We start from the raw sequence: 22,376 nt of genomic DNA, 5'->3' as shown, positions 1-22,376 counted from the left end.
CCTATGCACAGAAGAAGGAGCTGAGTACCAGTAAAAATATCAGCTGCTAAGGAACCAAAAGATAATAAATAAGAAAGAGCTCAAATTCTAAGGTAACTCCAACCACTTCATTTGATCAGAAAGCACCTGGAATAAGCAACATAACATGCTATGAAGTCATCAGATATTGAAAGGGAACAATATCCTAAAGACTGATTGTGGCACAGGCACTTGCCAGGATTAAGTCTGTTTAAAACTCTTAATAATATTTGCAGCCTACTGTGTGGCTTACACACTAGCAACAAATGCAATACTTGTCAGATCACTCAAGAATTTAATGTTCTATACTTTTTTTTTTATTCTGTCTTTCACAACCGAGAAGTAAAGTGGAAAGGAACAAGTTTTTTCTTGGTCTGTTTATAACACATGGCAAGCAGCAAGGGTAACCAAACAAGACAGAGAACAGTGTCACAGGAATTTCAAGGCAGAGACAAAACAGTCTACACTGACTTTACAGAAGTGTGAAGAACTGCAAGAATTATTAACAGCAGCTTTCTTAATATGGCGAGTTCAAACTGCTGCTCTGCTGCACTTTTGTCATTTCCACAAGAACTTTGGCTTCTCCTGAACCCAGACTAAAACCAGAACAGAACACTGTTTACAGCCCCATTTCAGTGCCATGTTGCTTTTGTTTTTATAAACAGCCACCTTTCACAGGCCACTTTAAAAGAACATTAGATTTCTAATTCAGTGTTTTCAGTCCCAGTAATTCTGCTGTCAATTACAATTACTTGTAACCTTTTTAAAAATTGCATTAAACAGAACAAGTGTAGTTTTAGCTTGTTAATTATTTTTCTCAAGCTAGTATGTTAACACAAAATTGAATTAAGTGAAGAGTTATGTGTGTCCTCATGTTTTAAAACCATCCTAGTTGCAGGACTAAAAATAATAGGGCTGAACAGATGAATGAATCTTGGAAAATTAAATTGGTTTTCAAAGTTGTCAAGGAACACCCCTAAAATAGGTTCATTTTAATTAATGGAAGAAAAAGCTGAAAATAAATATACCCTAGGTAGGTTACTGTTTACTAGTCTCTGCAAAATATACAGCACAGCTGTAAGAATAGAAGAGAAAAAGGCAGCAATCAAAAAAAAATATCAAATACCAACCTAAAAATAAAACATAACTTCTTTTTGTTTTGAATACACTTAAAAATCTTCACGTCACAGTTTAAAAATTCCTCTCTAAAAAAAGGGGCAGTTTTGTCTATTTCCTTTGAATGTGGACATCGAAGTGCCTTTCACTGCAAAACCAGGTTCACCTCCCATCTGCCCCTCGGCCTTTTCTCCTACACTTCCTCCCCCGCAAAGGCCCGTCAGCTCGGCAGGCAGCCGTGACACAAGCCGGTACGGGGCAGACCCCGACGCAGTGGGACCCCTCTTCCTCCGGCGGGGTCGGAGACCCTCCCGCCCCCAGGGCCTAACGCAGGAACCGGTGGTCCCAAGCCGCACCGGAGTGCGGGACCGGGTCGGGCGAACGCGGCCCCCAGAGACGGCGACGGAGCCCCGTACTGCGGGCACGTGTGCCCCCCCACTCCCTCCCACCGCGCACCGAGCAGCCGCCCGCTCCGGCCAGCCCGGTCCCGGGGCGACAAATCCCCTCCGGGCCGCTCCTTTCCCTCTCCCTCAACCCCACGGTGCCGCGGCCTCGCGGATGGGCCGAGTCGCACCGGCCTCCTTCCCGCCGCCATTTTCTTCACGGCGGCTCCTCACAGGAGCCTGCGCAGGGCGGGGGCGGGGAGGTGGAGGGGGGGGGTGGTGGCACGGCGGCGCTCCTCAGGGGGGGAGCGCGGCACCAGCGCCTTCGCCCGCGGCGGCGGGACAGGCAGCGCTTCGGTTCAACCGCCCGTCCCCTACCGGGGCTGCCCCGCCGCCTTCCCCGCCCGCCCAGCAGCCCCCCCCTACCCCGTGAGGCCGGCACTTACGCGGAAGAACCCCGCGTCCATCTTGCCTCCTCCGCCTCCTCCTGGTCGCAACGCGCTGCCGTCCCGGCGTGCACCGCGCGCCCGCAAAGCCCCCTCACACGCTCGGCGCGCTGAGGGAGGGAGGGAGGGGGCGGAGCCGGGCGCCCCGCAAAGGCTCTCCGGCGCCTGCTGATTGGTAGCTGAGGCCGCGGAGGGTCGGTGCGCGCGCGGGAGACGGCCAATCGCAAAGCGCGGCGTTCCGCCGGGGTGAGGTGAAAGCGGGGGGGTGAGGGGGGGGCTGTAAGGCGTCCTTATCACTGGCGCGCGGGTGTCTTGTCTGTGCGTGTGGCTCTTCCTCTCGCGAGATGTTGACGTGCGGCGAGGCGGCCCCGGGGCGCGCGCGCGGGGCAGGTGACCTGGCGGCCAACGGCGCATGCGCGCGCGGGAAGTAACGGCCGTGAGCGCCTCTCTCCGTGTCGGCGGGCTGAGGTAACCGCGGCCCCGTCAGCTCCTTCCCGGCTTTTTTTTCCCCTCCTCAGGAGCTGTCTCCTCATATCAGCTCGGGTTCTTCCTCGGCAGAACAGGGGCCGTTGCGGCCCCACAGAAGACAGCGGGATCTCTGCACCACCGGGGCCCGTGAGGGGCCGTGACGGTGCTGCCAACGCTGCCGCCCCACACAACGGCCCAGGCCTCTGCTTGCGGCCCTGTAGTGCTCGCCTAGTCCACGAGCGCGTTCAGCACTCTGCCTGGTCAGTAAACGCGATGGGCTGTGTTGAGTTACGCTGCTGCAAAATGCCGTGAGTGGTCTGGCCCTCCGTCCCTCTTCACAACAAATTGGTGTGTGCCTTGCACAGACAAAAGTGTGTGGCATGTTACTGGCTGAAAGACACCTGAGAGGATGGGAGAGTAAAGTCACAGTTCACTGGGGTTAATACAAATCCATCCAAAGTAACAGCCCTGGGCTTTATCTGAAAGAAACTCCTATGTCCTTTATCTTTAAAAAGGAATTACTAGGTCCCTTTAAATAAAGTTGGTTCTACTTAAAGCACAACAGCTGCTTCCCGCTTTATCAGCAGTCATTAGTAAGTGTCACAGGTGAGAAACATAAAGTTTTACATATATGTTTTTGGAAAATAAATTGGTTATGGGACACAGGCTAAGACCCAAAGAACATGATTGCATTTTATCTTAAGACTTCCAATGATCATACCTCTGCATTTTGCACAGCCCAACTTGGGATAGCGTTCGACTCGGCCACTTAACAGTCCTGGCACCGTGGAGTAAGGGGAAGGAGGACTGGGTTGGGGGTGCAGGTAGTTTCTGAAATTTAGTACATCTGGCAACTAGGAATTCATGGTTTTGTCTGTTGAGAAATACGAGTTGCAACCAGCTAGATGGGGGGGCGGACACTAGGTGGAGCTATGTGCTCTCTGCTGAAATAAGGTGGGTGAGGATCCAGGAGGGGTGAAAGCTGCCTTGCAGAAGTTTTGGGAAACAGGGCTCGCCTAGAAGTGGAAATTGAAACATTTTACTAATGTACTTGCATCAGTAAAGCGCCAACTGTGAGACTGAAGGATCCAACCTGCTGAAGCTATTAATTCTAGAAGACTTTTAGGAGCAAGAAAAAAATACTAATTCTTGCAAGACCCACTGCAGACCAACTACTGAATGTGCCCTCAGAAAAAATTTTTAGTGACAATTCTTGTATGTCCTGCAGACCAAACGTTCTCATTGTCACTGCCAAATACAGCCCCCCTGATGTTTTGTAAAGAGAGAAACATAACCAAAGAACAGAGTAACAAAGTAGAAACGTTGCTTGCACCACCTTTCTGAGCAAAAAGGCACTCTGAGGCACTGTGTCACTAAGGATTCAACTTTGTATTAATTTGCAGAGCTTCATAGATAATCTCTAATGAGTTAGTATGAATCACAATTAATGCTTTATACTTACATGGCCTATTCTCTCCAAAGGCTTACATGGTCTGGGATTTCTTTAATAGACCAATTTGCAATATCATCTTTCAGTCATCTTTTTTTTTTTTTAACCAGGAGGTTTACTTGATGGCAAGTCTGGACACAAAGGCAGCTAAAGGGGAGCTTTTCCAAAAGCTGGGGGGTTTGAAAGTGGAAGCCAGGTGCCTAGATGGGGCGGGTTGAATCAGCGCTGAAGCAGCTGCTATTACAGGGCAAGGACAGCGTGGGATTGTTCCTGGAAAACTGTTCAATCCACAGAAAATTATACAAGCATTACAGTGGTAGCGCAGTGGAAATACAGTGATTTTTGTTTCTTATGAAGGTGATTTTGCTTGGTCAGCATAAGCTCTGGATTTTGCTGACAGGAGTCAGAATGGATTGTGGGGGCCTCCCAGGCTGTGCCAATATAAGGCAAATTTTACTGGTAAGGCAGCACGCTTTGAATTTTTCAGATTGAGCAATGCTAGTGTGGTCAAAGCAGTAATTCTCCTGCCAATAATAGTAATTCTACCGATCCAGAATTGTTTATAGTAGTACTGCTTATTCTGCTTCAGTGAAGCAAAGTGAACTTCATTGTGTTGAAATTCTGTAAATGGAAAGTAAACAAAATTTTCTATAAGTAGGTCTGGCTGGTAACGTTAAAAAATAACAGTAAGATGGGTCTTATCTTTTCAAAAGATCTTGATTTTGATACAGTGGAACATGCTCAGAAAACATCCTTAGCTGTCCAGAGGTAGGAGCAGGAGGCCAACTCCTTCACCTTTCTGGAGAAAAATTAAACTGGCAGCTGCAGTCCCTTCTGAATGATTATATCAATCATTCCTGCCGCAAAAAATAAGTTGGAGAACTAGGACAAGTAAAATATTTACAACAAGATTTAGAAACTTCACAAACAGCTGTCTTAATATTTAGTTTGGAATTCAAACTGTGCTCTAGTTTCATACAAAAAAAATTGCAAAGTAATTGAATTTAGTTTCTGCACAAAAATACCAGTTAGTAAAAATGACCTGTTCCAAGAGATGGCTTCACATCTTGGAGAAAATACATCAACTTATCACCCCAGTCCTTCACCACTGTTACTCTGAGAATGGTCAGCTTTGTTTTGGCACGGCGTGATTTAAGAATGTAACTAGTGGTGACGTGTGACAGTATTGGGAAGAACAGCAAGTGAACCGCTGCAGGACAAAAAGCTTTAAAGCTGGAGGCTCTCTGTGATCAATTCAGTTAGACAACAGGAATTTCTTTCTCTACAGCTCCCAAAAAGGAGTTAAAAATACCCTACTAACAGTTTTACTAAGGTCTACAAACAGGCTGGAGCCCTCTAATGGCCCCAGTAGCTTAGAGCTAACCGCAAGATGCCCACCATACAATAAATGCAGACTGCTACGATACTGCTGTATTCCCTTCACACTCTGTCCAGCCATTCAAGTGAGTGGTTCCATAAAATCTGTGTGTGTCAAAGACTAGAGCTGTTTCTCAGAGCCTCACGTACTTCTATTTAAAACAGGGTTTAACTTCTCAACTTCTTCCTAATCCTTCCTATCTGTCCTGTCAGACAGTGTTTCAGGGCTGCTTTGATACACACACTTGAGACAATCAGCCACTGAATGTCTGACAATGCTACTGTGTGTTCGCACTCAGTGGGCTGTGAATATCCTAGGGAATTTCTTTGTTGCATTACTGTACACCCACAATCGTCACACTTGCAAAACAACATCACTTTCGGTTACTTTCTAGAAAAAAAAAAATCTAAAAATAGTTCAAGCCTAGTCTGCAGTAGAGAGCAAAGCATTTCAGGATGTGAATTGTACACAGTAGCTGTATAGAGCCTTGCTTGCTTTATACTGCCTTTCCATGCTTACTTTTTCAATTAAAGAACTTCTCATATTTTGTGTTAAGACAAAACATTCTAACCCAACTCCAGTAATGAAACTAAAGCAGTTCTTGGCATGAGAGTGAAAACCCTTAGATGTTGAGTTCATTTGGAAATTGATAGGTTACCAAGTTCATAGAAATATTTTAGAAATACTTGAAAATAAAAGGTAACTTTTTAATCTCAAACCATACATATGTGGCATTAGCAACAGGAAAGATGAGTAAAGATAAATACAATTTTGATACTTCCTGTACTATCCATCACATATAAAACCGACTACAAACCTGTTTCACATAAATCATAACAAGCCCAGGTTCAACCTGAGTTGTAGCTTGCACATCCAAATTTTTCTTCCAGTTTATCATCAATCATTGCAGACCAGAAAAAGCTCAAACTCTCTGAGTAAGCAAAAGCTCCACAAAATATGAGTGTGCATCTTTTTTCCAACAAATGAGCTTGGTTTAATCAGTCTCTCCATATCCAGAGCTCTGTAAGAAGGCTCATTGAGTTTCTGATGATTTGTATGCCTCCACCAGTTGATTTCAGTCATACGCAAAGCGTCCAGACTTTTTATTTTTCCTCCCAAAGACAGAAAGCAGGATTAATTACAATCTATAGACAAAATAAGAGCTCGTCACTATTCCAAATGCAGCGTCGCTTTGCTGTGGAGTCCCAGGTCCACGTAAATAAGAATTCCTATCTCTCTTCTCTCACAGGGAGGATGAGCGTTCCCAGTTACCTGTTCTGCATGTGGATATCCACAGGTATGAAAGTCACTGTTGGGTGCTGAGAAAGGCTGTTGCTGTTCTGCCCTAAAGCAGGTGGCATTGCTGTTTTGGTGGTTTTGGGTTCCAACTCCCGCTTCACTCTCATGTGTCTGTAAAGGTAAAAATGAAATTGTCACTTCATGCTGGTGCATGTTGTGGTCTCTCCCATGGAAAGTTTTGGGAAGGTTCCCGCTGAAGCAGGTTATGTTGAACAGCTACTGAGAAGTCAATACAAACAAGGATTTCATCTCAAAGACACTAAATGGCAAGTCAGTGCTTCTAGAGCAGATAAGTCTAACCCAATGCCCTGAAAGTGAGAAATCAAGCTTTTTTCTGCCAGCCTTGATGCGCACAGCAGACCTTTCCCCTGTGTCAACAGGGATCCCTACAAAGAGCTTCCATCAAGCATCTCTTTCTGCTTCCTGGCAATTCAATCACAGAACACTGACGCTGAGTTTCAGCACACTTCAATCAAGCACATTATAGTTTAGATTCTCCTGGAAATTTTCAGCAACAAATACTGAAATGGTCTCTCAGACGATTTTGGTTCATCTAGTCTTGTCTTAGCGAATTATAGAACTTGGCCACGTACCTGTTATATGTTTTCAGTATGAGCAGAACCACTGTAAAAATAATAATCACTCCTACTACGATGGCAGCAACTATTGCTCCAGAACCTAGCAGGGAAGCAGAAAGGGGAAAAAAAGCCTTATTTACAAAGTTGTCATTGTACAGTTTGAAGTTTGCCAAGTTCAAGGTCCACTTAAGGAAAAAAAAAAAAAAAGGTACCACCTCGCTACTTTTCTTACTTTGATAGAGACTTTGTTCTTGAGACTTTGTGGTCACATTTACTGAGAACTGAGTATTATTGATCAGCGGTGCGGCTGTTGTCATCTTGATTCGGCTACAGAAGAAAAAAAAAGAAGAGTGAGTTTATAAAATATTAACCAAAATTTCACAGTGATAATTAGGCAACTACCCGTTAAAGACTCAGAGTCTACCAAGTGCAGGCTCACTGAACTGGGGTTTTTAATATTTTCTTAGTGGTGAAAATCTGGCCCTGCTGAAGTCGATGGAAATTTTGCTAAAATCTAGTCTTGAGCAATTTGCCTTACAATATACACTGCTCAGTATTAATAGGATAAAATAAGATATAAACAGAATAATGCATTATTACCTATACATTATTGCTGTAATACAAGTTTTGGATAAATATATGTATTTTAAATGGTTTAGGATTTTAGACTATCGTCTCAGGTTGTGAGATTCAGATCACTGAGTAAATAAGCATGAAGAGTTCTGTACCCAGTACTCAGTAATATGTCTTTAAGTAAGGGAAAACAAATCAGCACAGAAAGGTTTAAAAACTCTTTTATACAAGAGAATTTGAAGGAGCTTCATTCATCTAACGTGGAGCAGAAAAACAGTTTAATCCCCTAACTCGAAGCTCCAAAAGTTACATGTCAAACAACAGCTATCCCACAACAGAAAAAAACATCGCAATGTGACCATGACAGAAAGTTTACAGAGTTCGAACCAGCACCTCGTTCACATCAGCGTCATCTCAGGTCTATTATTTGAAGCGCACAAGCCTGCAAGTGGATAGCTGAAAATATGCCTGCTTCTGCATTTTGGTAGGATAAAACTGTAGATCTAGAAAGAGCAGCCTGTATGTTTACTGATTTTATAAGCGTTTTCCAAATGTTTTCTAAATGTGACTAGTAACCTTAGCCATTAAAAGACTCCTTCAGTCTGAGAAGGGTGTGAATACCACTTCAAACAGACCTCTGAAACCATTTCAGCCCCCAGATTCAGAAAGCTAATACACTTAAACTATCCATCGAAAATTAAATTATTCTTCAACACCTGATTCTGGAATTGAGTTTCCCGTTTCAGATGCTGCCCAGTACAACCAGGCAGGACTCTGCCCTGCTGTCTGTTACACTCCATTGGGATATTGTGGACATGTGGCATGTTCTTAGTAGCTTTGATTTTACAGAGCACAAGATACAGAATAGCCAGAAAATTATTGAGTGGATAGAAGTAAATCGGTAATAAAGAGAAGTGCAAATGTGAAAGGCAGTCTCCCTTCCCTGCCCCTTATTGAAGCTTTCCTAAAGGTTTCTGCAAAGTAGCATCCATCAAATAAAACACATGTAGTGGCAGGGTACAGATTTGATAGGCGAGGAGGGGAGAGCTCTGATTGCTCTTGACAGGCAGGGTGTTCTTTCGGGGTGGGGAGCCCAGTAGCTGAGTCAACACACAATGTGTACTTGGGAGGCTCCGCTAACAGATCTGTGAGGAATGAGAGAGATCAGTAACCAGCAGGATGGGAAGCACTCAATGTCTGCCTGGGTATGAAGGATCAGACCTGTGAGGTCCATTTATCAAATACTTCGATCCCCTTAAGTTAAAAAGGGTCGGGTTTTTTTCTTTTAATTTAAAAAACAAAAATAACTCTGTCTCGAGTCTGTAACTGGGTCATTCTCCTCTGACTGAATGATTCCTTTGTTTAGCCAAGGCCAAGTTAATTCAGCAACATGATCATCAACTGTAGCCGTAGATCTTTCCACGCTGAAAGAAATATTTTGTGTTTCGAGTTTGCCCAGCCTTATTGTATAGCACAGCGAAAGGATTTACACACGCCTTGGAGGAAATCTGTGAGAGGCACGGAAGCTCGGGTAACAGCACTGTCCCCATCACTTTTCCCCACCCATCCATCTGAAACCCGTGCTGATGAAGGTTGTACCATTGACAAGCAGAGGCTGAAGAGACTCTTTGTCACACTGCAGGCTGGGGAAAGCTGAGCAAGTATTTTGACTATGGACATAATTCAGAAAAAGCCACGTCCAACTTTTACCTTGTTGATCCTGACTAGGAGAGCACAGATTCCAGATTGACAGAAGTGTTTTTTCTCCTCCTCTGGCTACTAAAATAAAAATCCCAAATAAATAAGGCTGAATATTTCAATATTAAGCCACATAATATTCATACTTACTAACTTCCATCTGGTTCAAACTACCTTGGTAATGGTGAGCTATTTGTGCATGAGTCACCTATAACTAAAGAATTTTTATTGTTGACAGTGAAACTGCCTGTTTACAAAAAGGATGAAATTCAGCCAACAGGGTGTAACATTCTAAGATGCACTTTGAAAAATGCATCAAATCTGTTTTTTTTCTGCATTGTCTAACAAGTAAATAGGTTCAAGGTCTGTGTCTCAGGCCAGGGTGGGAGGTGCCAGTCCTCCACTTTACCTACAGCAAGTCCCAGCTCCATTCCTCCCCTGTGAATCAGCTGGGTTACGCCTGACGAAGCCTGCACTGCAAGACTCAAGGACCCAGCAAAGCCCAGCAAAATCCATGGGAACCTACCAGTTTCGGGGTATTGCAGGCTGGATCCTACTCTGTTTAGAAAAACATTTGGAAAATCAGGAGTGCTCAATAAAAGCTATATAGCATGGGAAGAAGAAATGGACTTTGATACAGCAATCACAAGACATTCTTTCTTTATGACACACAGCATGCACTTCCCCCTGTGCATACACACCTGCCTGGGGTTTTGAGAGCCAGTAATTCCTCCGTAGTTCTCGAGACTGGGGGTGGGGGCACACACTGCTGGTTATTTTTGCATCCCCATATGATGGAGCTGGAAGTGTTTCCATAAAGTTAAGCTTTGGGCAGGTTTCCATTTAAAACACCTTTGCAGATACAGCATATAGGTTGTTTTGGCAAGCGGTAGCAATGCCCCCATTTACACAGCCTCCCTGCCCTCCCCACCCTGTCAAATTTCAAGCTGAATGGCCGTGCTCATTTACGACGAGATGGGGATCAGAGCTCATCTGTCAAGCGATTCGTGCAGCACCTGGCAATTACAGGAGAGGGGTGATGGGGAACAGAGGGGTTTATTTGAGTTTTTTCCCAGAGAGCTGGACTTTGAGAGCCAACTCCCTGCCAGGGAAGGCAGGTGCCAGTTAGGAAGACACACAAATTCAGTGCTTTGCCACCTAGAAAAAGGTCGTATTTGCATCAAGCTGTGTTGCAGGCTTTAAACTAGACACAAAATCAGCTATTGTTTCTCCAGCAGTAATATATACTAGTTTTGACCCAGAAGCTCAATTAGAGAATTAATTCATCCTTTCAACTCCACTGCTGCACAGATAGCATTTTTGTCTTATATTGTGGCCAAACACAGGCTGAAAACCAGGTGATTTTTCCCTCCTTACTTATCCAGGTCTAAGGAAGAGCACTGGCTGCCAGCTCTGTGACTTGATTCCCCTCCCAAAAACGTCAACAGGTCAGAGTCTTAAGTCACAAAACCCACTAAGGAATAGGACGACAAAACCCAGCATTGGTTTGCTTGATTTCTGGTTTTCTTTCTCAGTATACTAGCCATGACTGCTGCTAGGAAAGGGAATATCCTCTAGAATATTTAGAAATAGACTGGAATTTGTGCTATTCTCTTTCCTCAGGTCCTCTTGCAACTGTAAATGAGCAGTGCCATGTGAGAACCACCTTACGCAATCAAAAGGCCACTGAGAGCTGAACTTACATGAACACTACCAGGGTGCTGCAGCTCTGTGAGGAGAGGCAAATTATGAGAGGCATAAAGCATTAATTCCAACAAACAAATGCCAAGATGTCATCGAAGAAGCCCAAGAAGCAGTCAGACCCTATTAAGTGGAGGGGGAAGGACTTTCTACCACATGAATGGTAGATGTCCTCACAGTCAACTGAATCTCATATTTGTTCTCTTGCAAGAATTCCACACCACAGGCTCATCACCATCTTTTATCCTGCAGAAGAAGAGGCTGAGGAGCCAGCTACCATCCACATCCACCCTCCCACGGCTCCAAAGGAGCTTTGTGCTAAGGCACCTCTGAGGCTCAGCTCAAACCACCCAGGCTCAGCTCAGCTCGCACATCAACCTAAGCAGCAAACTCACTCCCATCCAAGGGAGAATTTAATCATTCTGAGTAAGTCCAGAGTTTTTCCCCCTTCCTAAAAGTAACTGAGCTCAAGAGCAAGGACCTGGCTTGCGAGCAATCCCCAGAGGAAGCGGATGGACGCTTCAGCTCTGCTCCTGTCTCCACCCAAGCAGCCTGACCTTCCCTGTCTTTGCAGCAAGGTTTACCTTGCCTAATCGCAGTGAACACCAAGTGGTTTGAACCTGCGTGTTTCATTGTTCCCTGCTGTTTTCCAGCAGCAGGAGAATCAATTGAGCATTCATGGCACAGCGCAGAAAGGAAACAGGCTTATATTTAAGAGTGGCAAACTCAGCTTCAGCTCCCCATAACCCGGCAAACCATCCACCTTCGATCCAAACAGCCTCGCGGCAGTGCAGCCACATGCTCCTGCGCTCACCTTCCAGCAGCATCATGAGCCATGAGAACCAGGAACATGGCCGGGGGTTTGAGGCAAACTGTAATTTCAGAAAGTAATAAAACCACAGTGTGCTTCAGTGAGACCTGAATTTGTCTGAATTTACCTTGTGAGGCTCTAAAGAGGGAGGAAGGAGGGAAAAAAAAAAAAAACAAGTTCAAAGTGGCTAGCAGGAGCTAAGGCATAAACGTGGCCTCAGGCAAACAACCCCGCTCTGTATGGAGCCTGTGTATTAGTACGTGTCCTGATGTCAGACCAGCACTTTTATATAAGCATTTGTCTCAGGTTCTGGCATGAGTTCTCCAGGTTTAGCTGTTGTTAAAACACATATTAAAAGCATTTCATTTCCTTGCCAAGACACAGAAAGTTACACAAACTGCAGTCAACTCTACTGTGCAGTAGCGGCACCAAGAAAAAAAACCCAGCAATTCTACCTGCGTGGCTTGTATCTTGAGAGGGCTAAAAACCCTCAGCTCACACAGATGACAAGAACTGAGAAGGTGAAGACAGGTCCCCAGAAAGGAATGCCCTCATTTCAAAAGCCATGCCTGGAAATACGAACCAGAGAGACTTTGTCATTGACCTGCCCAGGAGCAATGTCTAAACTGAACTGTGAACTGCAGATTTCACAATTCTAATTTTTTGCCTTAAAATGCTGGGCCACACACATTTCTCCTCTCCCTCTGTGTGAATGCACTTATTCATGGGAGCTACACTAACTCCACCATGTTCAGCAAAATGGATTCATATCATAAAAACACTCTAGATCCTTCAGGGTAGGACTGCCTATGCAGACAAGCCAGGATAGGGAAGCAAAACAAGCCAGAGGTATTTTCCCACTGGTTACAGGCCAGGATCTAAGGCACACTCGGATTAGAAGACTTGCTCGGACACTTGTGACATATATGTCAGAACCAGGATTTGAACTTAAGTGGAAAAACCCCACCGTGCCACCACCTGAAGCTCCTGCAGCTCAAAGCTTGCGCTGCTCAAATGTAACCTGCAGTGGGGTTACAGGACTATTCAGTGGGGCCTGTCAGGTTGAGCTCAGATGCTTGTTGTTGAATTTTTTATTTTTTAAACACTCAGATTACCCCTCTTTCACTGACAAATATCATATGTGTCATCTAGAGCTTCCCACTAGCTCTGGCCAGTTGTCTGGGATTTCCCATCCTGGACCCAGGCATGCTTTACTGCTTCCCTAGGTTTCCAGGCAGACCCGTGAAAGTTGGGATGCAAAAAACCCCCTCCATCTAGCAATGCTAAACAAAACTGAAATTTTAAACTAATATATCATCCAAAAGAAAATGGTGTGTTTAATGTGCTGTAAGGCTCTTTAAAAGACATTTAGAATAAATCATTTGGTCCAATGGTTGCATTTGCAGAAGACAGAGTTACTTCATTATTTAGATCTGAAGTGATTAATTTAAGAGGAAATGGAGTAACATTTTAAAACAAAACTGCCATTTACATGCAACGCACAGATGATATATCAGATATCAGGAGAGCTGGGAACAATTTTGCAGCTTAGTCCTGAAAGGAATGCTAGAGGTTTTCTTTTGTTGGCAGCTTTTTAAAATTATTATTAGAAGGCTCTTATTCTACCTTTTCAACGTATGACTGTGCACACACAATATGCTAAATTAACAAACTACAAGTGGTGTAATCAAAAGCTGGCAAGTAAGTCTCATGTGATCCACCTTATTATAACAAAGAGGGAAAGGTGCAATACACCACTTGGTCTTTTTTTTGGAGAAAGGATTGCCTACTCTCCAACAACAGAACCATGTCTCAAGACTTAAAGCAAAATAATGCACAGATGGATCACACCGATTTCCAGGTTCATGAGGTGGTCTCCAACGCTCAGACAGTGTCACTAATATCTCTTGGTTTGCCCCTGCAATCAGGAAAGCCTTTTCTAACACTGCAGCACGACACACGAGTGATTTGTACCTCCTTCAGGGCTGGAGCTAGCTCACGGTTCTCTGCACTATGTCAAGATGACCATACATCATTTTCTTCATCAGATGTGCTCTTCTACCTGAAGGCTTTGTCCAAGCAGATATTGAGGGTTTTCTATCCCTTGGTATCTGGGCATCCTCCGTTTCAGCCATCGCTGCAACGATTCAGTAGCTCTGCAAGTATGGCTGCACAGCTGGAAATCTGGGATACATCCCCTGTGCAGCAAGTCCCGTGCTTTCTGGAAAGGATAGGGTGAACTTCTGTATTACGTTCTACAGCAAATTGCTACAGATACACCACTGCATCCCAGAAGTGCTGCTTGTGTGCTAGAGGTAACTCCCATGCACACAATTCAGCCAGGAAAATCAACATGAGGGATATGAGGGACAGCCAATTCATAGGACAAAACAAAGCCTGAGGCTGATTCCCAGCTCATCTGGACTCAGCAGGAGCTGGAAGTCCCTTCCGTGCAGAGAGATATTAGCAGATGCATACTTCTGAGCAGCAGCTCCCACCGGTGCTTGGCAGCATAATTAAGCTCTGTTTCGAGAATCAAAAATGCAGTCTGGTGGATTACAAGACTCACCACAGCAACGGGCAAAGAAAATCCACCCGCACTCACGCACTTAGAAAGCGATGACTGTTGCAGCAGGCGCAAAGCGTCACAGGAGCCCAAAGTCCACACGGGCTCCCCAAAGATGACACACTCCGGACTCTTTGCTCGCAATAAGGTGCCTCTCCCTGCTGCACAGTGATAAGGTCCCACGCACCGTGCGTGTTCCTGGGAGCACTCAGGTGGGGGACATGGGAGGGAAGGATGTGCGATTAGCAGTTACATATTACCCAGAAAAAATGATTTGGAAAGAAGAAAAATGCCTCCAGGCACCTGTATGAATCTCAGTGCAGGAGTGACTCATGGGGGAGGGTGAATGAGACTCAAGGTGACAAATTTTAGAAATCATCAACGTGTGCACTCAAATGGAAAGCAAGAAAATTAATCTGAGCTGAACCCTCAGTTAGAGTCTGGCAGCGGTCACACTACCCAACAATTTGTCTCTGCTGTTCAAAGAAGTCCCAGCAAACTGCATGTTGATGGCAAATTCAGTGGAGCTGGACAAATAAACCACAAAAAAGCAGCTTGCCCTTGAGGACGGTCTGCTTCTGTTCTTGCAGCAGAAAGTCAACCCTGCTTTGTGCACGTAATGCTCTAGAAAGGGCCCTGTTACTGCAGGACTCATTTCAGCTCTTCAGCAGTATCTTTAGAAAACTCCCTACAGCTTCAGATTCCTAGAGAAAAGAGTTTAAAAAAAAACACTGCAGATTCAGCAATATTTTTGCAGAAATGATTATCAGGCTCTGTACCTTGCTGGATCTGCCATTTACTGAAAGGTTGGAGCCATTCAGTAGATCACACTGTTGTAGAAATCCTCTCTCACCTGGATTTTCCATCAGGGCATCTGCTTTACTCCAGGCACAACCCATAAATGCTCCAATGCAGGAGAGAGGGGATTAGGACTGAAACTCTGAGTGTGGGAATTGCAGCATTAACCCTTTTATTTAAAGGTCAGAAACAGATATCTGTCTGAAAGTCCAGTATTAAATGCAAGATCCCAAATAGTTCCCAATTAGAAAGGAAGAAAGAAAAAATCCAAATGAAACCCAAGGGATGGTGGTATGGAAAAGGAATCACAGCACAGAAGAGATTGGTTTCATTTAGGGCCAAAGTCTTCAATAAATGTAACTTTAAAAATGGAGTATGTAACTACAATCACTTAGAGAAAGGAAATGTCCCCCCACTTCCAGATCAGCCCCGATTTCTGGGATCTAACCCAGACTGAAGTCTTCTGAATCTGCATTCCTGCTCTGCAGCGCAAGGTGTGCTTTCTGCATGCTCCCTATAGCTCCAGAGCTCCTCAGAAAAGACAAGGCAAAGATTGCTCAGAAAAGAAAAAGAACCAGCAATAGGATCAGAGCTGGATAAACCCACATCTCAGTGTCATTCTGGACCTTTGAAACACCACCACTCCGGCCAGCTGAACTGCTCTGGGAGACAAAACATTTCTCTTTGCTCATTGAAACATATGTCAAAAAACTAGATATTGCAGCACCACTCTCCTACAAGCAGAAAGTCTCCACTGAGTCGAGGACATCAGGCCCCTTGTCACCACTTGGTATCTGTAGCTGGGCTTGGCACTTGTTCTCAATGTGACCAGGCAGAACAGGAACACTCAAGGAGGCCCTTACGCATCAGCCAGGAATCTGGAGAACCCAGAGACGAAGAGGAAAAGGCAGGTGAGAGGAGCCGGAGTGGGGCGAAGACGGTCTTGGAAATCCTGGGAACAAGCTGAATGGGGCAGCCACTGCTCCCTGTGAGCTGGTGCCCTGCGGATGCTGAGCCAGGCAGCGCAGCCAGCACCTGCCTTCGGGACAGAAAGACTCTACCACTCTCTTTTACAAAAGACTAGGCAGCAGAGGCAGTTTTCAACACACTTTTTAAAACAGGGCAGGGGATGGTGATGTGCTGCTTGTTTGCCGAGTAGATCGAATCTGACATAGCCTCCCCTTAGCCAGAGATTGAATGCAGGACATACAGGCATTTAATCAACATGCTGAAATACCTTCCCCTGACTGAGACATGAAATAAGCCTGGAAAGAAGGCTAGTAGGTGAGAAGAAATGTGTTCACACATTCTCACAGAGCGGTTTGAGAGTTTTCTCCCCAAGAGGGGCTCAGAGCTCAGCATCCCACCGCCAGCCCTGGCAGTGCCCTGCCTGCAGTGGGACACATGTCCCCTCTCCCGGGGACTCGGCTCCCCCGGCCGCATTGCCTGGCTATCTTTTACTTGCCACTGCAAAGCACTGCAGGACAGATGTCGCACAGCCTGATTCTCACGGGCAGTTCAGAGAAGAGGAACTTGACGGCCCATTTTGTGTTACTGGAACAGGACCATTAGAAACCACAAAAACAATGTCAAAGCATCGTATGCAGCTGGAGAACAGCATGAAATTAATTAACATCAGTAGCACAGGGCAGATCTGGGCTCCTGCTGTGGCATGCAGATCTAGAATCAGATCCAATTTGAAAAGTTTCCCAGAGTTCAGGGAGTTTTTATATCTTGTCTGGCCAGTTCGTATCCCTTCCCTGTAAAGGGTTGGCCAAGTTACATGCACGCAGCAAAGCAGCTTTCCGTGGTGGTTCTGACAATGAAGAACAAGAATGAGTATTTTAGAGACACCAAAATGTATTTGTATAACCATATTGTGTAGACTTGAGTATCAGTGACCTCTCGTGAAGAGCACACCCAAAGAGAAGAGGGGAACCCCAGCAAAAAAGTCCTGTGTTTTGCCTAGACATATGGGAAATTTGCCTTAAAAAACAAAGAACTACTAAAATACTGTCAGCCGCTTGTGACAAGAGAAGGAAAAAGGAGTTACCTGGAGCAAATTAAGACTCATAAGGACAATAACAATCAAAAAAAAGAGACGCACAAGCCAAATGCATTGAAATCTATAGCCTATCCTTCACCTTCCTTCCTAGCCAAGCCAAACCATGGCTGGAGTCCAGTATCACTCGTGACCGATTTGCCCAAACCAGGACTGGCTTCCCAGACTAGAAAACCACTTCTCTCAGTTCTGGAGAGTTCAGGCCGGGTGCCTCCCTGGCCTTCTGTTCTCTGAACCCTTCACTGCCTGTGGGCAAGTCGCTTACCCAATGGCACGTTGATGCCAGGAACAAATCCAAGGAGGAAGGCAGTCCCAGATGTGCCTTCAGGCACCCCTTGCTATGTCCAGCAGAGCCAGAGAGATGGCAACAGCTATTTCTGGATTTCCCTTACACCGAGATTCCCACGGGACAGAGCAAACACCCGTGGCTCGCACTGTGACCCACAGCAGATTGGAATGAGTTTGCACCCTGAGCTGCCTTTCATGTCAGAGAAGGGCTCTCTGCACTTACCAGCACAAACCGTAGCGCGTGAATCAACCCAGCTCCTGTTTGCTGGCAGATGGGTGTTCGTTTTTCTTTTCTAAAGACAAATACATCTGCTAGGTCCAGAGTTTTGAGGCTTCTATTACAGACTAATAAGTAAATAGGAAACTTTGTCTTTCCAAGTAATTATTTGGGTTTCTACTCTGCTCTGAGCAGAAGCACGAAACAGCCACACAGCACGCAAGGCTGCGGTGCTGCTGATTGGCACGGCACGTGATGGGCAGCCCAAGTCCCCCAGTGCTGCTGTGACGATCCACAGGCTCATTTACCTTCCTCAGCCTGAGCACTGCCAAATCCCACTAAAAAGCACTTTCTTTGCAAGCCCACAGCTGAGTGGTTAAGGGCTGATGTTATGTGGGATGAATCTAGGTGTGTGTTTCGTCCAGGGGGCTGTCTCCATCCTAATGGGAGGATGCGATAAAGGCAGAGCCCTTTTCCTCTGCCCACTCACCCAGCCTGGTACTTGAAGCAACTGCACCATCAACCTGGTAGCTGGGCAGGGGGATCCCCAGCTGGTAGCTGGCTCTGAGCTGCTGATGGCGAGGAAGAACAGTGACTCCAGGGCCCCTGGAATTAGGTTATAACTTTGTTTCTCCATGGAGGTGGTTGTGAAAACATTAAGCTATGTATGTCAGTGGGAAACTAGATGACTCAGACATCCCAGCAGCTTTTTTTTCTTGCTTTCCTCCTCTGTGATCTCCATTCATGCCTCATATCATCTCTCCCTGCAAGAGGCCTAACGAACACTATAGGTTTGGCTGCATTTCCTGATTTCTGTGACTCAATAAAAGCAGCGCAGTCATCCCCACCACATTTTTTTCCCCTCTCCCACATCCCCAACAATAGGCCAGGTCAAGGCTCACTCGCCGGCCCCGACCAAGCCCCCTCCCAACACAGCCATTCTTCAGCGACGCTGATCCCAGCCTGGCACAAGGGCATGAGAACCCAGCACGTGAGATATCACCCTGGGGAGCAGGGGCTGCTTTGGGCAGACTCCAGCACCCCGCAGGGTGTTCCACATTGATGGATTTACCCCATGAGCACAGTAGCTGCTGATCTAAGACCGCTGTAGGCACTCGGCGTGTCACTCACGGGCTTCTCCAGCTCCTTTGTGCACTAAATCCTGACTGATTCACTCTTTATTACCATAAGAAGAAGAATTTAGCGTAACTAATAAAAGTCACGCTTTCAATAGCAGCAGACAGATAGGAGCAGGGCTGGACAGGAAACCTTCATGAATTATTGCCAACAAGGGAGCCAGGTCTACTGCCAGTTGTGGATTGGAGTTTTAGGACTGCTGTCCTCTGCCTGCAGCTCAGCATGTGGTACAATGTACTGCCCAGCTACCGGACTGGTTCTTCTGCAACTGAAGCTGTTGATCTACCAGAAAAATGCAAATCTCAGTACTGTGGTAAAAACCTCTGCAACTTTCATATCCTTCAGTTTTTCCTGTATTAAAAAATACACAGAGCATTCTGTATGCAATACAGAAATGCAACTCCTTTCACTTTGCAAACAGCAGGATGAAAGCAGTCGCAAGATTTCTTTAAGTGCTGCACATGCAAACTTCTTGAATCAATGAGGCACATCCACCTCTTCCAAGAACGCTGTGTAGACAAACACGTAGGCAGTGCGATACTTTATGCTTACACCCCATCCTCCATCAGAACCATTCAAAGCCCTTGGCAAGCCCTCAGTGTCTAACCCTGGCACTCACAGCCCAGTTACCTGTCCATGCAGCAAGACAATAATTCTTACGGGGCCATGAAGTCACGGATTACTGCACTGCCTTTGTCTTCTGGTTCCTAATCACTAAATCAAACCCTCCTGCCCAAACACTCCATCCAGCACAATGTATCACATTAGTGAAATTTGTTTACACAATACTATGCTTCCTTTAACAAGGACTTCCTAGGGCATTAAATACATTAATTACCATGAAAAGCTAGAAATCGCAGTTCAAACCTTTCAGCAACTTCAGCATGTTCCCAAATAATGAAAGCAGTATAGTTTTGTTCTGTGCTGGAGACGCTCAGCGAACTGTAACACAATGCTCCAAGCTTTCTAGTTCTTTTCATGTTAAATATTAGCCTGCCAGCCCTTTCTAGTACGCCGCTCAGCAGATTGAAAAAAAAAAAAACAACAAAAAACCCACCAACAAAACCTTATTTATAGCGCTGGGGGTGAGTAAGTCAGGACAAGAGATTCAGCATATCCCCAGTGATGAAAGGACACCGCTAGGGAGAGAACAATCTTTCAACAGCCGTGCAGACTTCTCTCTGGGGAGGGAACAACTTGCCAGATCAGTTCCAGACCCTGTACCTTGAAGGTTTCCAATTAATGAAACAACTGCTAAAGCACCAGTTTAGCAGAGAATCGTACGAGGACATCTGCTCCGTATTTCTTTCTCGTTTAGAGTTACCAATAAAGAACTTTGCTGCACGTAGAAGCATTTACTGTGGTACATACGATCACTGGCACATAAACCCAGAGTAACCTCCCTGAACCGCCGAGTTCCAGCCATTTCACTGGCAGCAGAAACTAAACTCGGAGCTTTCAAGCAGAAGAATTAAACTTATACCAACTCCAGCTACATACGTATACCCAACCCTCCGCAAGCTTTTACCCACCCAGCTACCGAGACTTACTCACAGGAGGATGCTGCGGGGCTTCAGGACCTCATCCTCGGACCGACCTTTCCCGCAGAGGCTGTGGACGGCGCTTCCCTCCCCACCGGGACCGGGACCGGGACCGGGACCGGGACCGGGACCGGGACCGGGACCGGCGCCGGCTCGGCCCCCGCCGTTCTTTCTCCCTCCCCCGCGGGGCTCCACGCTCCTTTCCCCCGCCAGGCCGGGTCGGGGGAAGCCGAGCCCTGCCCCGTTGCGACCCGGGGAGGGGGGTTCAGGGGGGTGTCGGTACCGGCAGGTGGTTCCCCCGGGGCCGCCCAGCCCGGCCCCCGGCGCCGCCTCCCCGGCGCAGGTGGGGGGAGCCCCGGCTTGTGTCGTCGTTCCTCCCCCCCCATCCCCCGTAGGAAAGAAGAGGGAGAGGAGTTCTGACGCAGAAACTCAGGCTGACGTAAAGCGAAGTCGAGCAGTTTTAAGGAACAGACCCCGCTGCCCCCGCGCAGCCCCGGTACCGGGCTTGGGGGGGGAAACAGCCCCCGAACCGCAGCCCCGGCCCCGGGTCCGGGACTGAGGGAGAAGCTGCCGCCTCCCGAAAAACCCGAAGGCGCTTTCCGACCTTTCTGCTGGGAAGAGTGGTGCACGTCCCGCTCTCGGCACTGCCCCGTGTCCGGTTCACCACGGGGGAGGGATGTCACGGGGGGCAGACGGTACCGGACCGGGCTCACGGGGACATCTCAGACCCTCTGATGCACGGGGCACTCCAGTGCCCAAAGGTCTTCCAGCACTTTTGGAGAAGAATCCCGAACGCATCCATCCCAAAGAGGGAACAAAATTGTCTTCTCGGTAGTAAAAGGATCAAACTGGGAAGGAATCCTTGCCTTGCCTTCAACCTGTACTTAGTTGGCTTTATTCTGCATTTCCCAGTAATGAGTGGGGAAGAAGCGTGTGACCGCAATCCCTGGCTGCATTTTTCATGTGGAAATCATGCTTACAAAAAGGGATCTGCCCCTGCCTGGGGCCTGATGCTGCTTCCACCAGAAACCAGGAAACCACATTAACAAATCTGCAGAGCCCTCCGTCTGGGCTCAATTCATGGTTTACGATTGTTGAGCTGCTGTGCAGAAGACGTTTCCCCCTTCCCATCCGGCATCTCAGCTTCCCCATCTGCACGCAGAACTAACACCACCAACCTCCATTATAAAGCAACCTGAAACATGGATGAAGCCTGCCCATTACAAAATCCTGCCTCCGTATGGGAAAGCAGCAACAGGAGCTTCATAATGATCCATAAACACGTGCAGTGGATTTCTTGGGAAGACCAGAGTACATCACTCGTGGCTACCTAGCTTCCATCGATGGCTGACTTCACTAGAGTGAAGGTTTAACTGTAAATGAATCTATAAATTATTGCTTTTTTCTGATTTAAACCTCTGAATCCTCAGACCAGACCTTGTCTGAGCTGGCATAGATTGCGTGGTGGGATAAGGACTTCCTAACTCCTTTTCAGGACTTTCACAAGTAACAGTTAGTCAGCTACCACTGGGTTGTGTAACAAGATGTGTTTATCTGCACGTTTCCTAATGCATTCATCAGAAGAAGGGATTTCCGCATGCTGCTGGGTTTGTAACATGCTGGTCCAGTGAAACTCTTCTGCTCCTGCCCGTCTCTGCTGTGTCATGTGGGCAACGAAGTCCAGGGTGGGGGGTCTGGGCTGGCATCCTTGACCTGGAGTTTTGCTTGAGTTGGAAACTGGTAAGAGACAACCAGTGACATGAGCGTAGATCTAAGATTTTCTACTATGACAGCTTTTCTTTAGGGACAGCTCTAGAAAGCTGCGGCTCCTGGCAAGATGAGTTTCAA

The 22,376-nt window shown here is 46.5% G+C and overlaps 2 protein-coding genes and 1 long non-coding RNA gene across 12 annotated transcripts in view; 1 reads left to right on the top strand and 2 right to left on the bottom strand.

Moving 5' to 3' along the window:
• The window catches only part of SRRM1 (serine and arginine repetitive matrix 1), an 18,451-nt gene extending 16,382 nt beyond the window's left edge, over nt 1-2,069 (bottom strand). For all 6 annotated transcript variants that reach the window (XM_075047445.1, XM_075047449.1, XM_075047448.1 and 3 more), the window contains exon 1: nt 1,964-2,069. In XM_075047445.1, the coding sequence (XP_074903546.1) occupies nt 1,964-1,984 (21 nt within the window). In that variant the 5' untranslated portion in view covers nt 1,985-2,069. The remainder of the gene's footprint in view (nt 1-1,963) is intronic.
• Nucleotides 2,070-2,437: 368 nt separating this feature from the next.
• LOC142040126 (uncharacterized) lies at nt 2,438-13,039 on the top strand. The gene is made up of 3 exons (XR_012653112.1): nt 2,438-2,691; nt 6,509-6,556; nt 11,031-13,039. It is a non-coding gene; the product is annotated as an uncharacterized LOC142040126 (long non-coding RNA).
• NCMAP (non-compact myelin associated protein) lies at nt 5,960-21,656 on the bottom strand. Of its 5 annotated transcripts, XM_075047439.1 has the most exons (5): nt 20,542-20,620; nt 9,420-9,488; nt 7,369-7,463; nt 7,152-7,236; nt 5,960-6,669 (listed from the first exon to the last, which is right to left on the bottom strand). In XM_075047439.1, the coding sequence occupies exons 3-5, from the start codon at nt 7,451-7,453 to the stop codon at nt 6,528-6,530; spliced, it is 312 nt and encodes a 103-aa protein (XP_074903540.1). In that variant the 5' UTR covers nt 7,454-7,463; nt 9,420-9,488; nt 20,542-20,620; the 3' UTR covers nt 5,960-6,527. The 5 variants fall into 5 exon arrangements, with proteins under 5 accessions (XP_074903540.1, XP_074903544.1, XP_074903543.1 ...); XM_075047443.1 differs by lacking the exons at nt 9,420-9,488; nt 20,542-20,620 and adding an exon at nt 21,133-21,656; XM_075047442.1 differs by lacking the exon at nt 9,420-9,488 and having other exon boundaries at nt 20,538-20,656.
• Nucleotides 21,657-22,376: the final 720 nt, after the last annotated feature.

Source organism: Buteo buteo, chromosome 16, assembly GCF_964188355.1.
Source record: "Buteo buteo chromosome 16, bButBut1.hap1.1, whole genome shotgun sequence".
In the NCBI taxonomy this organism is placed as follows: Eukaryota; Metazoa; Chordata; class Aves; order Accipitriformes; family Accipitridae; genus Buteo; species Buteo buteo.
This window is presented reverse-complemented; position numbering and strand designations above follow the sequence as displayed.

Excerpts from the sequence above, each read along its gene's own strand:
- NCMAP (XM_075047444.1), bottom strand. The coding sequence starts at position 19,967 with ATGAAAAGAACTAGAAAGCTTGGAGCATTGTGTTACAGTTCGCTGAGC. Across the intron at positions 7,237-7,368 it reads AGAACAAAGTCTCTATCAAA|GTTCTGGAGCAATAGTTGCT; the intron begins GTAAGAAAAGTA and ends CTTCCCTGCTAG. Across the intron at positions 6,670-7,151 it reads ATACTGAAAACATATAACAG|ACACATGAGAGTGAAGCGGG; the intron begins GTACGTGGCCAA and ends TTACCTTTACAG.